Below are 19,146 nucleotides of genomic sequence, written 5' to 3'. Positions count from 1 at the left end.
TATTTTAAAGGCTGCTCAAAGCAAATGAAAGCACACCTCATCTAAAGAAGGACAAGAAAAAGTTCCACAACTTAAAAGACTAAGAATATCAGAGAATTCCTTTAACTTGTTTTGTTAAGGCTTTCTATTAAACAAGAGGTCCAAGTTCATTCTTATTCAGCCTTATAATTATCCTCAGACATGAATATTGAGAAAATCAGCAAGGAAAACCCTAACACTTGAGAGTGTACTTTTCACACATTTAATCAGCTGTTTGCCTGCCTCCTAGGTCCCACCAGTAGGAGATTATCATGAAGCCTTCCCCTGTAAATTACAGCTGCTGGGATTACAGCTCCAGCATTCATTCTTTTGAAGAGCAGTTTCTTCTGGGGTTACCAGACAAGATTAGTAGTTAGCAATCACTTAAAAGGTATTACTGTTATTTTTGAACCTACCTGTTCTTTCCTTGTTATGTAGATAAAATGCTCTCCTGGGCATCCTACAAGAGATATAAACTCCCAAGAGAAAAGAACTGTTTTATTTTCTGTATCTTCATACACATGTCACGTCATGCTGTGTGTGCACGGAGCTTAATAAATGTTTAATTTAGATAATTTGGCACCTTTATTCCATAAAGTTTGCTGCCATTGCAAAGGCATTTAATCATCTTTACGACGCATTGGAGGCCAAATATCAGAGCAGATAGAGTACAGATTAATTCATCAGCCCCAGGCATGATTTCTTTTCCCCCACTTCATTGGCTATACAGCAGAGCAAATCATTTAATCTCTGTGAACCTCAGTTTCCTCAGCAGGTAATAATAACTACTTTAGAGGGTTATTGTAGGGATTAGGATTAAGGTCGTAATAATAGCTAACATTTACTGCATCCCTGCTGTTGACTCATGTAATCTTCTCAACAATGAAATAAAACAGGTATTCTTATTATTATACCATATTAAGACAAAGAGACTGGGACACATAAAAATTAAGTAATTTGTTCGAGTTCACAAAGTGGTAGAGCCTGGAATTATACCCAGAGAGTCATCTTCCCAGCCCACTCTCAAATTCTTAACCATCAACCTACACTGCTTCTTTATTATTGAAGGAAATGCCTACAGACATACAATTTAAAATAGCTACTATTATGAAAAATCAAAACAGGAGTCCTAGATTACCTGCATGAACCAGGCCATCTAGATCCAGTGCGAGAGTCCTACGGGTCCTCAGTATTCCTGACATTTGGTCATCCAGATTCTACTTGAACACACAGGCTGGTGCACCCCATTTTCATATGGTTCTTGTGATCAGCATGTTTCTTATTTGAGGGTCCTGGTAAATTTACTAATTTTGCACACTAGAGCTACATGTAAATAGTCTAATTCAAAATCCACACCCTAGTTGAGCCCTTACTGTATTTAAGGGTAGTTTCATGCTGCCTTTTAGTTTTCTTATTTATTTCAGTTCTTTGTTGAACACCTTAGGTTTGTTCAACCATACTTTTATATCCACTAGAGCTTTCACCTTCCAGCTAACTTTTCCTTGAGCACACTCCCATTTGCAGTAACCTCTTGAAATCTGTTGGCCAAAGTGAACACAATATTCCACTGTGGAATGAGTATACAGAATTCAGGGAGACTATTATTACTTATATTGCTTGTGTACTCTGCAGGAGCAAAGGCTAAGTATGCATTTTCTTTTAGAGCTGGTACATTATACTTGGGGTTCATACTTAACTTGGAATCAGTAGTCAAGAAAAGAATGACACTATTAAAGTTTTCTATCTCGTGTAATTTTTTTTTTAACCCAAAGGCAAGAATGCACTTATATTTTATTAATATTCATTGCCTGCCCACTAGATGTAAAATGTGATGCTAAGTCCTATGAGAAACACAAAATTGTAGGCTTCCCTTCTACTTTCAAGGAACCCATGCTCCAGTGGGAGGGAGTGGGGAAACAGGGGAGGTGGGGAAGGCAACTAAAGAAAAGAAGAAAAACAAGATTATGGCCAAGGACACAATGAACATAGGCCCAAGATGGAAGTGATCAGAATTAAGAATCTAAAAATAAAATACTGGTAGAAACAGTGTAGCCTTACTGGAGCTGAGAGCAGGACAACTACAGGAGGTAATGTCACATGTCTGCTACAGGTCATAGTGTTAATTCAATCCCATTGTTCCTGAAATCTGAATCACTTTGAATCTTTGTTCTGTCTTTTGTCCTATTAACTACCCTTCCCAATTCATGTCTTTTGTAAATCAGATTCATCTTCTTTGACTTGACTTGACTCTACACCCAGATTTTTTATTTAACTCTATCTTTGTACACCACATTTCCCTTTAAGTCTAAAAAAAATTACTAGAAAATATTGTATTCTCTCAAAAAACAGTGAGGTTTTTAATTTTTTAAAGGATTTATTTATTTATTTATGAGCAAGTGAGAGAGAGAGAGAGTGCAGGCAAGCAGGAAGGGCATAGTGGGGGGGGAGAGAGAGAGAATACCAAGCAGACTCCATGCTGAGCATGGAGCCTGACTCGAGGTTGATCTCACCGCCCTGACATCATAGCCTGAGCCAAAACCAAGAGTCAGATGCTCAACCAAATGCAACATCCAGGCACCCCAAAAAACAGCTAACAATCAGCAGATAAAACTGACGTGTGTGTGTGTGTGTGTAATATATAAATTTATATATACTTATAAATGTATAAATAAAGCTGATTGCTATGGGTTTATTGTACCTATATCTCAGTGGCTTCTTCCAGAAAGCTTATATGAAGAAGGAAATGGAAACCACTGATGAAGACCCTTTAGGAAAAAGCACAGACTTTTCTCAGGAACATCAGAAATTTAGCAAAGAAAAAGAAGCAGCCACACCCCCCAGCTCCATTCCTAGTGAATTCCACAAATTTGGTCCCATTACCATTGTTTCTTCCCACATTCCACCCCATTTTCCTCTGCCACCATGTGTCTCCCCTCACTATCTGTAGATTTATGAGTGACAAGAATTCCCCTCTCCTGAGGGCATCAACAAAATACTTATTCTTTCCAATCCCAGCAATATTGAGAATTGTATAACCTGAAAACCTACCTACAAAAGACAGGGCATAAAAACACATTATAGGAAATTCATAACTTAACTCACTTACAAAATGGAAATTCCTATCCAGCCCATGAGGAAGCTGAACACCAGATCTGGACTTTATGGTTCACATAGTAACAGCAGAGAAGATGTGGTCCAACACACGGTCTAAGACTTCAGCACCAAACAGGATCCTTGAAGGGGTCCTCCATCAGTTTAAATGTAGGGTACACACAAACAAAACCACCACTAGCACTAGAGATTAGGAGGAGACATTCTCTTTTTGTTGATATTTGGGTGGGGAGGAAAAAAATGTTTCTCTTACAGAGTTCTGAGATTCAAATTTATGTCACTAGCGTGGCATACCATCTGGCAAAGAAATTAACCCAAAGGTCAACTGTAATATTCCTGTCATACCTGCAGAAGTAAGAGTAAAGTTCCTCGGGAGGGAAAAGACCTCAGATTTCCCAGGTAAATCTTCAGTGAAGGTAAGGGCAGACATCAAAAGCACAAAACACACGAGGAAACACTGCAACAGTGGCAATACTTAACAAGTTTAATAAAAGGCAGATTTAAACTCCCTTACAATGCAGATAATAGAGCAAAATGATAAAGATGACAATGTAATGTGAGCATATTTAAAATTGTTAAGGACAGAAAGGAAGGAATCAAAATCACAAGAATAAGAGCAAAGAGGAAAGGCACCAAAAATTTGAAAAAGAGTAGACCTAAAAGCAAAAAATATAGTTATTAAACTAAACTTTTATAAAAATCAATGGATCAGCTAAACAAAGGATTAGACAAAGCTGAGCAGATAACTGATAGACTGGGGGATAGATATGAAGAAATTGCAAAGGGCATAGCACTGAGAGATAGAGAGATGGAAAATACCAAACATAGAGAGATAAGAGCCAACATATATCCAAGAGGAAAACTAGGAGGAACGAATAAAGAGGATGAGAAAGAAGCAGCAACGTTTGAGATAAAAACTGTGTGTTTTCCACAATGGATGAAAAAGAGTACTCTAATTCACTAGTCTAAAGGATCCCCAGGCAAGATAAATAAAAATAAATTCATCCCCAGGCATGAAAGGTTGAAACCACAAACTCCCAGAAAAAGGGGTTCTTAAAAGCAATGAAGTAAAAAAGGATTTTCAAATGAATTACAATCAAACTGGCAGTGGACTTCTACACAGAAACCTCAGAGGCCCGAAAAGTGATGGGATACTGCCTTCACAGTGGTTCTAGAGAGAGAACAATCTAGAAATTGGAACTTAACTAACCTAAATGTAATAGGGTATATGTAATATGTAAAATGGCATAAAGCCCATTTCAGACCAATGCTGAGAGTTTGCCACTAATAGACCCACCCAGAGAGTACTAATGTAGGTCCCTCAGGAAGAAAGAAACAACACATAGAAAGAAACAGAATGCAAGAAGCAAAAATAATTTGAGTATATACTAAATGTTGCATCCTTGAGATATTCTGAATTAAACAAGACTAAACATGAGATAGCTGTACATGACTTATTACGTTTTCATGTCTCTTCAGGATATGAAATCTGTCCTGCTATCACTTGTAATAAATAAAAGTTCATCAGCTTATCTATGTAAAAAAAATTTGAAATTTATGAAAGAGAAAATTACAGAACATTTCCAACCAAAGGATGGGGGTGCACAAAGGAAGAGAAAGATCTGGTCCCCAAGATGTGCATTCTTATTGGCAAGTACAGAGTTACAAATTAAAATCTGCTATCGGAATGTAGCAGCTTCTAATAAAACTGGCTTTCTTATTTGAATCACACTGTCTAATGAGGATGAAATGACAGTATGGGTTCTAAGATATATTGTTAAGCAAGAAAAAAAAGCAATGATTGGGAAAAGGGTACGAAGAAAATTTACTCTTTGTTATATGCTCTTTGCCCTTTTATATTTTATACTATGTGCATATACTACTTGTTGAAAATATTAATGAAGTATTTGGTTAATTAATTTTAGAATAATATCAAATAAAAATATAAAAGTGACTTTATTTGGTTTATTTTAAGTAATAAAAAATAAGGGGGGAATGGATTTTAGGAATTCAGGGGTATAACACAATATAATATATTCATAGGTGACCCACTGAAAAAACTGTCAATGTTTTTAAAGCAAAAGTAAAGATCTTTTCCAAATTCCCAAATAATTCCACTAGGCTTTTTTTCTTGGAGACCTGCCCTCTAACAGCTTGAAAGCTATTTTTTTCTCCTTATATTAACTCCATGATGTGTCCTCATTTCCAATGTTAATTAGGTAGGCCCTACAATAAAAGAGTCTGAAATATTTCCCCATCAGAATTGTTATCTATTATACATGACTGATACATGGAAAGAGTAAGATTTTTTCCAATTAACCTGAAGGACTTGGAAAAATGACTTTGAGATTTAACACAAGAACTTTTAACTACTTTTTGAACAGTATAAAGACTTAGATTTCCATAAAACATTAATTTTTAAGATTTGCATTAGAATTAAAATAAAGCGAGTTTAAGTAAATGTAAAGAATGCAAATGGCTAAAATAAAGACTTTCATGCATTAAAGTATAGTAAAGCTATACTTAAAGTTAGTTTATAAATGAATCAAGAAAACTAGAATCACTTCTTACTCTTAACTTTTATTTTGTAATAACTCAGGGTATCTCCAGCTAACTCAAGGGAGTCAAAGCTTCAAACAGTTCTGTACCCAACATTTTACTTAAAATGTATAATACATCCATATCGGTTATCATTTATTGAGTACTTATAATGTTCCAGAATGATGCTATATGTCTTGCTTACATTATTTCATTTAATTTCTGGAACAGAACAATGAGGTAGATATTATTATCATCCTTCACTTCATACATATGAAGATTAAGGCACAGAAAAACAAAATAACAAAGAAAAGGTCACACAGGCAGTCATCAGCAGAGCTAGGACTTAGGCTGATGGATGTCCTTCTGGTTTCAATTTAAAAAAAATTTTTTTTTTTAAGTTAACACATAACGTACTATTTGTTTCAGGGGTACAGATCTGTGATTCATCAGTCACAGAATTCACAGCACTCACCATAGCATATACCCTCTCCAATGTCCAGCACCCAGCCACCCTATCCTCCCCCCAAGCAACCCTCAGTTTGTTTCCAGAGATTAAGTCTTTTATGGTTTGTCTCCCTCTCTGATTTTTTCTTCTTTAATTATTCCCGCCCTTCCCCTACGATCCAATTTTTAATGTTCTTGACCACTATGTTAAATGCTTCAAGGAAGACCAGGGTTTGGCATAATATTAATTAAAGGGCTATTTTAAAGAAGGTTAAGGATCACTTACATAAAGAGAAGCTGTATCTTAAGTATCCAAGTTAACTCATATGCAACGTATGGTCAAAAAGCCTTCTGTGAGAGTTCTTTGGTTTCTTTTTTTAAAAATTTTATAACAAGAAAAAGTCACATGGAGACCTAAATCCCCAATTTATCTGAAGTTCATTAAGACACATTCATTCATCAAATGTAACTCAATCACTTTTATCATTAAATACCAAGTTTAAAGAGCAGAAGCAATTCACGAAGGATGACGGGAGATTCTACCTTAGGCAAATTAATGGATCCCTCCATGAGTATGGATCCTACATTATAAAAACCACTAAATGATCAGCTGTGCCTTGTCTCTTCCCTGAGAAATTCAAATCTGGAAAAGTGACTTCAATAGATACTGAAGGATCAGAAGCTGAACTGCCTTTATCCTGAGTTTTCTTTATTACAATAAAGTATACTGAACAATTTTTATATACAAAATTGGTATTTGTTCAGCTTGAACAAAATAAATTCAAAATAATACTAAAAAAAAATCACACTGGTAAAGAAAAGGTATCTAAAGTTTTTTTTTTTTTTTTTCCATTACTAACTATATTATAGTCTCAAAAGTCTTACTAAAATTCTCTTCTCCCTCAAAAAGATAGATATTTTGGTAATGGAATTTTGCTCTGAGTCATTTTGGTAAAAAAAAAAAAAGAGAGAAAGGTATGCTATGCCAGAAATGTTTGAATTTTCTCTTGTTTCTGAGTTTTGTTCTTTTTATGTAAAATGCTATGAAACGATGAAAACTTCTGAAAAATATGCCTTTAAAGGAAAGCTACATGTTCATGAGATTAAATAATGTCTTCCTTTAATGGTGAAAAATATGCTAATTTAACCATATCAGGAAATATAATAGCATTTGACATTCATAATAAATGCTAACTGTACATACTACTAACAAAATAACTTTGTTACTATAAATTAAATAAAGGATTTTTACTACCTACACTCGAATAGTAATAATGGAGACTTTTTAAAATCAATCAACCTCGATCAATCTGTAGTTACCTTTGAAATAAAGCAACATTCATATATGCCTCATACTTAATTTTACCTTTTTGAAACCACAGATATTATTAAAAAGCTACGCAAACACTTAGGAATGCAACTTGAATTTATATTCATTTAACTACTCACTAAAAATAATTAAAATCTCATCTCATGTTTTGATCTGTGGCTAAGAAACCCATTATTTTACACACAGAAAAAAAAAAAAAAGCTATTTATCACCAAACTGTCTGAGCTCCTCTGCTTTGACATTACAGCCTATCTTTTTTAGCACTGCCATTCGATACCAACTTTTCCCCAGTTATAAACATTTTAATTTGATTTAAGTCGGCAGTTACTTATAGGGGACTGTCATATCTTTTCGAGTTGTGCTGTAAATCACGACTGAAAGATTTACTTTTAGTATACTTGAGACAGCTTTGCATGCTAATGAGGTCATCAGACTCATGTTTGCTGAGGGTTAGCGATTGGGTAAGAAATACGTATGGCAATGAGAAAGCTGTGAAACCTCAGCATAGAGATTTTGAATATATTTTATCGAGTTATCCAGGAAATAATCGCCCTGCTAAATCCAAGTTAAACACCTGATGGAATATTAGGATGTTTAATTAAAAATGAAGTTATGCTGTCCATGTGGGTGATTTTACACAGTGGCTAAAAAAGAAGACCATGAAAAATTAATTTTGCTCAGTAAGAAAATACACATAGCAGCCTCTTTGTGAGGTTGGTAAGGTGATTCAACCACTCCAGCAAGATAGGCATGATGCAGAAACAGACTCAATAAATTAGGGACAGGAGCTTCAGGGGAGCCCTTCTCAATAAAGTAACAAGGCTTGGTAAATGTCTTGAACATTAAGATTGTCTTTCAAGAAACTGGTAGATCCTATTACTTCATGCTCAGTGATTCCACTCTAAGGGCTCAACAGAGGGCCACTGGGGCCAGCAATTAGTCTCCGTTCTCAGCTATCAGGCAGCATCTAGCTCCAGCAGTCCAAGATTTAGGCCAGTCCTAAACTTACAAGATCTTAGCAGTCCTGATGCTTTTTTGCTACCTACGGAGAGAAAAACTGCCACAGTCTTCACTGATAAAGACAATAAGATTATTTGGCAGTTGAAGGGGAGGACATGACAAAAAGCACAGGCCTTGTGAGAGATGGTAGTAAGACAAATTCCTGAATAGACAGCATGGCATAGGAAGGAAGGAAAAAAAGGAAGAAAGGAAGGAAGGAAGGAAGGAAGGAAGGAAGGAAGGAAACAAGGGAGAGAGGGAGGGAAAGAGGCAGGAAAAGAAGAAAAAGGGAAACACTGGACTAGAAATCAGAAGCCCTGAGTTCTAAATTGTAGATCACTATCTATAATGAAACACCTTATCAAAAGTTACTTTACCCTTCTGTACCTTAATTACTTTATCTGCTATATGAGAGTTTAGGACCAGGTGACTCTGAAAGCCTCTTTAAACTAATGTTCAATAAAGTCCACCAAATATGATGCAATCATATCATCTTTTACCTCCTCATTTAACTGACCACTCATTTCTTTATTTATTTACCAATGTCTTAAAGATTCAAAAGTGAACAAGATACACGTTTCATCCTCAAGAGACTCAATACCTTGGGCTATAAAAGAAGTGAGGAGACTGAGGGGCAAGAGGGCGAATGCTGGGCAGAGAAACAGGGGACAAATATTGAAGGGCCGTATCGGTCTGTCAAGAAGTGTGAGGTCAGTGGGGGATGCTAAGCGTTTATTTTCAGTACGGAATGACATGGTCAGATTTGTGCTCAGATATTCTGTGGAGAACTGACTGGAGAGAGATACACCTGAGCTCCCTGAGTTACTGTAGTCCAGCCAGAAAGGAAAGAAATGGACCCTAGTAAGCAGAACCAAAAGGATTTGGTGGGAGGTGAAAGGAAATAAGAGGGAGGTGACTCATTTTTTACTGGCCAACAGAGCTTGGTGGAGAAGGCCACTCACTGAAATACAGACTAAGAACCAGGGTTTGGTAACAGAAGAGGAAGAAGAGATATGCCAAAAGTCGTGGAGATATGTGTTCAGTATGGGGTCTTGAGATTTAAGGTCCTCAAAGAAACATACTGGAAGACGTGGGATATTTGCATCTGGATCACTTTCCACAGAATAAAGGAGCAGGTAGTTTACTTTATGAATCATGGAAGATTCTCTCTCCAGTGGTTTTACCTATTTAGAAATTATAGAATCTGTATGCCATCTTTAAAAGCTCTGAATTCTTTTTATAGGAATGTGTATGTATACATGTATATTCATGGAATTCATGGACTCCCAAAGTTCATCCAGAGACCTGTAGAGGTTCAACAATTCCAAGTTAAGGATCCCCACCAGTTAAGGAAAGAAGGCGGAAGCTGAAAAGGAAGTAACCCAGTTCCTCCATCTGAGTAGATAAGACAATAGAGAAAATGGTTTGAATTGTTCAAATAGTACCAGCAATGGCAGATAGAAGATATGGCAAAAGACTGGCATAATGGTCACAAACCAGTTTCATCTTCCTGCACATTCAGTTCAGCTAGATTTTCTAAACCACTCAAGTCTATGGGGTGAGCTCTTACCAACTGTATGTGAGAGGAAGGGACATGCATGTCATTTCTGGTCTGAGGCAGTGACAGTGGGGGTGCATTCTCCATGTTTTCTCTGTGGTCCTCTTCTCTGTGGCAGTAGAGGCTGTGTGTTGTGCATGACTTAACTTATCAAATGGCAATAGCGGGGGGCCTGGCTTAAGCAGGCCCAATCCCAAAGCAAATGCTTTTTGTATTAATCACTGAGATTTTAGGACTTGATATAGAAGTTGATATTAGTTGGTTTTATTAATGAAGTAAATACCAATAATAACAATACTCCTCATATGTAAGGCCCATAGGTTAATAAAAATAATTTTACACTATTTGCTTTAGTTTTCTTTATAGCTCTTATTATTACCTGATACTATTTTAGGTATTTATTTATTTTCCTATTTATAGACCCTCTAACTCAACTAGGCCATAATTTCCATGCAGATTAAGAACTCAGTGTTGTTCACTGCTATACCCTATTTCTAGATCAGGGCTCAGCATATAAAAGGTCCTAAATAAATGTTTGTTGAATAATGAGAGAACAGATTATTTCGTGTTCTCCTCTAAAGATATTTTTTAAAGGGCACAACTTCTATTTATAACTACATCAAAAGTGGTGGTGCTGGGCGCCTGGGTGGCTCAATGGGTTAGGCCGCTGCCTTCAGCTCAGGTCATGATCTCAGGGTCCTGGGATCGAGTCCCGCATCGGGCTCTCTGCTCAGCAGGGAGCCTGCTTCCTCCTCTTTCTCTCTGCCTGACTCTCTGCCTACTTGTGATCCCTCTCTCTGTAAAATAAATAAATAAAATCTTAAGGAAAAAAAAAAAGTGGTGGTGCTAGAAGGTGAGGGGTTAGGATCTGGCCTGGAGGAATGATTGGGACAGATGCTTTGAGGCAAGTACTGTCATTACAACTTCTCAGGAAGGAGTTAGGAATACCTTGCTTCTCAAATAGTGCAATGTGGTCTTGGGCCAGGAGATTCTAGAAGGCAGAGACAAATTCTGACCCCATGTCTTACAGCACCAACTTAACTCAATGGTAGTAAGTTAAATGTTTTCATATATTATGGAATAGAAACGAATGAATTTTGGAGAAAAAACATGAGTTTTTGGAGAAATTTTATTTACCATTGTGGTAAGCCTTTTCAGGATGGGCCTATGTTAAGACATTTTCTCTGCTCTCTCATTAGAATGACAAGAAACTTTGAAAAACATTGATATAGATTAAAAAACAAGAACAAAAACCAAAACCTGGGTTTGGGAGCAGAAAGACCTTTGTATTCAGCTATTTAATCTATGGCCTTAGAAAACAAAATTAATCATTCTAAACCCAAATATTTTTGTTTAAAAATGGAGGTGATACCTATCTTGGAAGAGACTTACAAAGAGTAGGTGATGTATAGATAGTACAAGACACTAAGAAGTTATATAACTTGCCCAAGGCCACATAATATGTAAAGGATAGGGCTAGATTTTGAATCTACATCTGTTCTGTCCTTCTCAAAGCCCTTGAAAGTTCTGTCCTTCTCAAAGCCCTTACTGTAAGTAGATACCTACTTACAGTAAGCCTAGGATTGTCTTCATATAGATTGAAAGTTCAAAGATAATTAGAAAAAGTTAAATATTTTGTTGGGTTATTTTTAACTCCTTAGTTTTAAATTTTACATTACTCAAATCAATCTCACCCCATTCCAGATTTTCACAATCTCATACATTATATATATTTTTTTCTAGTGGAAGAATGATATGCAGAATTAGGCATGGCCATTATTCATCTCAGATTTTCTGGGAAAGAAATTTACTTCAAAATTACACACCATTGAAATGTCCTGAAAAAAGCCAGTACTTCTGTATCCAGACTCTATACCAGAAGCAGCACCAAATACTGTATTCAGGAAACATGGTCACCACACGTGTGGATATACAGGAGGACTGTCAGCTACCTTGGTGTGTTCGAGTGTACTGGTGGAGACCATGGGATAGAAACATTGCAGAAGCACAAGACCAGAAATGCCTGACTGTGACCTAGGAAATCCTATGGTAGTTAATTACCAGAAATTTGTATTTTTAACAAGTTAAGCCTCATGTGTGAGTAACATGCACAGTGAGTTTGGAACTCCTGATTTAGGAAATAATCCCTTTAAGAAAGAGTCCTACGTATCAAAGATGGCCACCATCCATTTTCTATTAGAGACCTTCATAACTCAATTGTCCCTGAAGCTTTAGGATTATCACTTAGAGGTATGTATAGAAAGAAACAATTTAGTGATGCAAACCCCTCTGCAGGTATCCTTCTGTGCACAGTGACAGGACCAGTTCAGGAAAATTTTTACTTCTCAAGTGGTCCAGAACATTTTCTGTCTCATGTTCTTTTCCATCAGTGTTTTTATTAAACCACACTACTCTGCAAGTAGACGGGACACGCACATCTATTACACAGAGATTTATAGAAAGTAATGTAAGATGGCAACCACCCATCCCTGGAGTAGCAGCTTTCTGTTAGGGACAATAATGGGCTTTCCTGAGGTCATCTACTATCAGAATCCACTTAACCTAAAGCAACCAAAACCACTATCGACATGATTTTAGTTTAAGAGCCAATGTTCTCACGGTGTGTTTTCAATTGACAAAATATCTTACTGTGGTTCATAAGATATATATACAGACTATGCAGTTATACATATTATATAATATATAATACATGTATATATTAGTTTCTAGTATTAGCATCCATCAGAAAGAATGAATTCAAAATGAACTCGGATGAGGAATAATCAGAAAGTAGAAAACTTTAAATATTTTGTAAGTAAACAACAATGAATGAATATTAAATGAGTCAGGCAAAAACTTATTACATTTCTCAAATGTGGAGGCAGGAAGTAGTAGGTCCTAGAAAGTGATCTGGCCATAAACTTGAAATCTATCCTTTAATATAGTCATATAGATGCCGGGAAAAATAGGCTCCAAATAAGTAAAACGAATTATGAAGTCACAAAATCCTGGCCAACCCCACATATCTTTCTAAAAAGGTCCAATATTCTCCTAGTTACAAGCTGCAAAACCTCCATAGAATGACTTTGGGGAAATGCCCAGTGAATATGCGTGCAACACTGAAACGTACCACCTCCTCCCTCTCAACACTCCCTTATTAATAGTGCCATGCTTTGAGACCCACTTGAAAGTTGAAACATTATTTTCCTTATGGATTACTTTATACACAGGCGTAAAAATTCATTTTCTAGAAGATGGAATGATATTCTTACCCGTTTCACAGCTGGGCCCAGTGAAGCCTTGCGGGCAGGCACACACATTAGCGGCAATACAAGCTCCTCCGTTCCTACATCCGTCCTTGCAAAATGCTAAAAATAATCCAGATACATGATGTCAGCATTTTAGAAGAAAGTAGTCCAAGTTACTCTAAACCCAGCTTTTCTTTATTCCCTTGGGATGTGGACATCAAATTATATATGTTATTATAATTTCAAATTCCTCTAAGACTTTCCATGCAGGTAAGAAACTTCAACCCAATTTGTAAAGCAGTACTCTTTTCAACATTAAAGAAATATTTCACCTGTAAAATAAAACACTAAGCTTTCTTTTAGCAAAAATCAGTAACCTCACACAACAGGAAGTACATGAGAATTAGAGTTGCATGTCACTGTAATAGTCTAGCTTGAAATGAAAAACGGAAACTATCCTAGAGTTTTCTTAAGGAGCAAACTACCATCTAAAGACTCGGTAAGGAAATAGAAAATGATTGACTCCTATGAGTCTCTGATCATTCTACACATTGTGCAGAGTATTAGAGAAATGCCCCATCTTTCACAAAGTTCTAAATCAGTCCCTGTGATGAACCAGCCAATGGCAAAAATTGGCTATAGTGAAAAGAGCCTTGCATTCCTCTGCTGAGGACAGGTCAAGATCCAGAATTAAGGACAAAGGTATCGCAAAGTCTGCTGTATTAGAGTCGGTTTGTGAGTGAGGTGAATTCGTCTATGGGTAGGAAAAGGAACCAAGATCTGAGCCATTGCAAGGGTGCCCTTTTGAAGTGTTGCCCAATTCAGAGGAGAGAAAAATAAGATGGGTGACCCTGAGCACCCTTAGATGCTTCTGTTTCCACTTTAGCTTGTTCCTTGGTTCTATAAGGCTCCAAAGCCACTCCTTCAGCCTGGCAAGGTCTGTAATGGATGAATTAGATCAGCTTGTTCCAGGCACTGGGGTAAAAGCATTTTCTCTAGTTTTCTGGCACGCGCTTCCTCTCATTAGTTAGGATGTACTTTCTCAGAGTGGTAAAATGGAGACATCTGGGATTCTGGTGCTGAGTTAAAGGAAGAGGGCACAAAGAGGACATTTGGCTTCTTTGGTTGTGGGTCCTAATCTGTCTTCTTCCCAGACAAAAAAGAGCACCTAGTCACCAAGGATTTGCAAAGAGATTGAGAATGTAAACCTCATAAATAATAAAGGGTCCATCTGCTAAACCATGTGTGTGTCTTCTTGGAAATCCCGTGCAAGGACACAGCACAGGACTCAATGATTCAGATCCTACATCTACACCACTTATCGTTCAGCTTTTGACACTCCCAGCAGGAATACACACATGAACTAGAGAGTCTTTATTCAGGCAACCTAGAGGCTCAACTTCTAGCAGAAATTTTGGATCCATGGAAGTTCTCCTTCCTTCAAAGCTAAGAATTACCTGTCTGCATCTGCTCATGATTGCAAGAGTTCCTTATGCTATAACTTTATTCTTCATGTTTAATTAGGAGTCAGAGTGAAAGAGAAATAAGAGTGAGAAGTTTGGCTCCCAAATGAAATCTTAACCCCTCTCCTTTGTCAATTTTCAGTATATCTGGGTGCTTTGAGGTAGTCCTAGGCGTTCAGTTACACCATGAATGGGCTTTAAACATCTGGCTTTTCTCAGGATTAATCTAGTTTCTCTGGGATTTAGACCTTAAAGTGAGTAGGCCTGTTCACACTGCTCTAAATTAAAGATCCCCATAGATTTTTCCAAAGCGGAGGAATCCTCTGGCCCATCGCTATCTACCTCCACTGTATTACTGTAGACTAGGTCATAAGACCCTTGCTCATGGGCCATCCGTACTTATTTCTACCTCCTATATATACAGTGTCATAGAAGATTATAATTTTAGTCAACTCCAGGCTAATGGGCACATGTATTTGAGAAGTGGGTAGTTTTTATACAAATCATTAAAAAAAACCTATATGGCCTAATAAGGAATATGGATTTTAGCCTACAGGAGTTTGTGGAGTTTCTAAAATAGAAATTCTATTCCCTTTGTGAAGTAGTAGGTAAGCTTAAGCCTACCTGATGAAGCAACAGAGGGCACCGGTGAAAGAGTAAATTAGTGGATAGCAGTTTATTACAGCTAAAACATCCACCGATGTGGATGAAAGGAACATCTGGGCACCATAGGACTTTTAAAAGAGTTACTGATTGATCTTAACAAAGCAGCAAAAATGGGAAACCACAACAAGTAGAGACCCAATATTCTCAGTTAAATAGTACTTAATAGCTCAAAAGAGAGAAGAGAAGAAACACTATCAGACAACCCCCAGTAGAGATATTTCACAGTGGACTTTGGTGGTAGAAAAAATGGGCTGACTGTACTGTCAAAAAAACAAACAAACAAACAAACAAGCAAACACAGCTGTCACATTTAGATTCACACACAAGTATTTGAACCTGGGAGTACACTGGCAACCTGGAAGAAAACGGAGGATCAAAGGAATGCAGCTACTTCTATAGCTGATGTGATGCTGTTAATTGTATGTACTCGCACAACTGAAGAGCAAGTCATGGAAAGAACAGAGTGGGCCAACTGGAAGCAGAAGGACTTGGGGTAAAACAACAAAAAGTTGATGTTTGAGATTTTGAAGGTGGAACAGTTCTAATCAAAAGTGTCCAGGTGTGGGGCGCCTGGGTGGCTCAGTGGGTTAAAGTCTCTGCCTTCAGCTCAGGTCATGGTCCCAGGGTCCTGGGGTCGAGCCCCATATCGGGCTCCCTGCTCAGCAGGGAACTTGCTTCCCTCCTCTCTTTCTCTCTCTCTCTCTCTCTCTCTCTGCCTGCCTCTCTGCTTATTTGTGATATCTATCAAATAAATAAATAAAATCTTTTAAAACAAAAAGTGTCCAGGTGTGATTATGGGTATGGTCTGCTGGACAAGAACAGAGATAGAAACCACTGTGGTGGAGGTCAAGGAACGCTACATCAACGTCATTGAACAGTTTGGCCATGTAAACACTGACATAACCCAGGAGGAAGACTGAGATGGGAAGTACTCAGAAGGGAGATGACGGTGAGGAGAAGAGGGGAGGCAGGTGAAGATGCACTGTATTATCCTTAAAGTCCAGCCACTGGCATTTAGACCTTTTACCTTTGCACGTGGTTCCATTCCCTGTATAGCCTGGTTTGCAAACACAGTTGTGTCCTCCAACAGTATTGAAGCATAAAGCATTTTCGTCACAGTTGTGCTGATTTGTGATACACTCATCATGTTCTGGAATGAGAAATACAATTTTGTTACTCAAAGATAGATTTTCAAAGAGACGGCATTTTAAACTGTCCCTGAATCTCGGTTATTGCATGGTATTTCTTTCAAACAGAGATTTCCACAAAGTATACATTAAAGAAGGGCTCCTATTTTGAAGCATCGCATACTCCTCTTGAAATACACACATAGTTTATGTAGCCACAAACCTTGAATGCAAAAGGATTTGGACAGAAGGTCCACCGAGAGGAGGAAGGAATGGAAGACGACGAGAGGCAAGAGTGTGGATCATTCTCAGAAGTGGATGGCTGAGGTGCTGAGCTGCTCTATACAGTCTCTGTGGCTGACATTTGGGGGAGTTGTTCTCATGAAATAAATCTGCTATCTAACTCTTCATCGTGTAGCATGAAAAGGGTGCTAGGAAAGGATGTGAAATTGTATTGCTTCATGAATCCCGGCCTGCAGAAAAATAGAGCTGAAGCTCTGGGAGTTAGTAGAGTGCAGTTGTCAGCCGGACCCACACTTCCAGACTCGAAGATATACACACTATACTGGGGGAGTTTTCTGACCTCCGCAGGAAGCTCTCTCCTTCTGCAAATCAAGTGTCAAGAGTTCTTTTAAAGAAGACAACTTGCTTTTATGATATGTGCAAATCCAAACTTTAAAACACACAATCGGTATGATACTTCCTTTCACTGTGGGCAACTTGACACTTTAGAAAACACTGAATCATCTGACTGTCCCAGCACCCTGTGAGAGAGGCAGAACCAATATCATTATAACCATTTTAAAAATGAGTCAATAGTGGCTCGAGTGCTTAAGTTGCCTGTTCAAGTTCACAGGAGCATTAGGTAACATCAGAATTCTAGCTCCATGTTCAGCAAAAACGTAAATATGTGGAATAAATACAGTGCATATAGAAAGGAAACAGATCTGAAATCAAAATCAAGATGAGTAGGAAATGAAACATAAGTAAGGAAATGTATACAAACTAGTTCAGGAAAATCACTTAGTCTCTTATATAAACACTACTTAGCCCTAAAATTAAAAATATATTTTAATATACTTAAATTAATTGAGCTATTAATTTGCTAGGATATAAATCATCAAAGCAGAAAGAAATATTTGCTTTCCTTTTTCAAACTCACCATATTCTAGACAATATATGCATTCCCCCAGACAATACATTTTAATAATAATATATTTATAACTTGAAAAAAAATTGATTTGGGCATGTTGAGATTAGACTAAAATCACTTATTTCAATGCTAAAATACAATGCTATATTTTTTTCAAATAAAGATTAACATTTTATGCCCTGTGTTATATATAAGTGCAAAGTTATAATAGTTTGAACTATAGCCCTGTAATAAAATTCTTAGATATTATTCCCAATAGTCTTTCAGAGGAAAGAGAGCTCTCAATCATTAAGGTTTTAGGACTGCACAAATAGGTATCTTATCCTCCAAATCCCTGGCTGAATATTCCCAAACTGTAGGAAATTCTACCTTTATTATCTGGTATCAGAAACTTTCATAGTTGTTGTTGAATTCATGCCCATCGACAATAGCTTTGAAAGAACCTGGATTTTACATAGGTCTCCTGACTGGGGCTACCACTGGACCACTACCAAATTTCAGAGGGCCAGGAATGGGCAGTCTACCTACCTCTGGGTCTGGCTGCCTGAAGCAAAATAAATCTAGACTCTGAAGTTTGCACCTGCTGCCAATTTTCTTCCCAGTGCAATTCAAAGTGCTGCAGTTAATCTATAAATCTCTATATGGACAGCTGTAGGCTCTTTAAAGACAGCTGCTGATTGATTGGATGCTGTTTTCATCCCTGCCTTGGTTGTCTTCTTAATTAGATGGAACTCACTGGGTAGAGGAGGGGCCTAACAGGAGGCAGCTTCGCCCCCAGTATGATGATTCCCACACACTTTAATTAATTACACAACCTGGGATCTGGCTACCCCTGTTGTCATTTACCTTCGAGGTCACTGAAATGAGTAAGCATGCTCCCGAGCAATTTGAGGCTAAAGAAAATTTTCAGGTTTTGAAATACACCCGCACACACCTTCCTGTTCCCTGTGCCTGGGGTGCCTGCTCCGGGTACTCTCCAGGCAAACCCTTACCACTTCTAAAGATCACACTGAAAAGTCTTGTTTTATGTGCAAATACCATTCTTGCCCCCTCCTGCAGAGTTAGGGGCTGCTGGCTGTTTTCCCTACCACCATAGATAAGGCTCTGTTATTGTATTTTATCAGAAATGTCTATTTCTCCTTGATTCTCCATCTTTGTGCCCTACGAGGAACCATTAATTTTTGGACAAGAATTTTGTATTTTTTAAAAAAGATTTTATTTATTTATTTGACAGAGAGAGAAGACAGAGATCACAAGTAGGCAGAGAGGCAGGCAGAGAGAGAGGGGGAAGCAGGCTCCCTGCTGAGCAGAGAGCCTGCGGGGCTCGATCCCAGGACCCTGATATCATGGAGCCCTTACCCACTGAGCCACCCAGGCACCCCAAGAATTTTGTGTTTTTATTTGTATTTTATTTCAGCATTCAAAGAATGTTTCTTAAATAAATAATTAAATGAATAAATGACCAAAGGAAGAAAACTACAGGATACT

The 19,146-nt window shown here is 37.6% G+C and overlaps 1 protein-coding gene across 5 annotated transcripts in view; it reads right to left on the bottom strand.

The window, feature by feature from the left end:
* Positions 1 to 19,146, bottom strand: part of NELL2 (neural EGFL like 2) — a 420,543-nt gene that overhangs the window by 109,417 nt on the left and 291,980 nt on the right. For all 5 annotated transcript variants that reach the window (XM_059185586.1, XM_059185588.1, XM_059185589.1 and 2 more), the window contains 2 exons: positions 16,406 to 16,528; positions 13,274 to 13,369 (listed from right to left, as the gene is read on the bottom strand). In XM_059185586.1, coding sequence (XP_059041569.1) covers positions 13,274 to 13,369; positions 16,406 to 16,528 — 219 coding nt within the window. The remainder of the gene's footprint in view (positions 1 to 13,273; positions 13,370 to 16,405; positions 16,529 to 19,146) is intronic.

This window comes from Mustela lutreola, chromosome 8 (genome assembly GCF_030435805.1).
Source record: "Mustela lutreola isolate mMusLut2 chromosome 8, mMusLut2.pri, whole genome shotgun sequence".
Taxonomy (NCBI): Eukaryota; Metazoa; Chordata; class Mammalia; order Carnivora; family Mustelidae; genus Mustela; species Mustela lutreola.
Note: the sequence above shows the minus strand (reverse complement) of the source record. Positions and strands in the feature narration are given on the sequence as shown.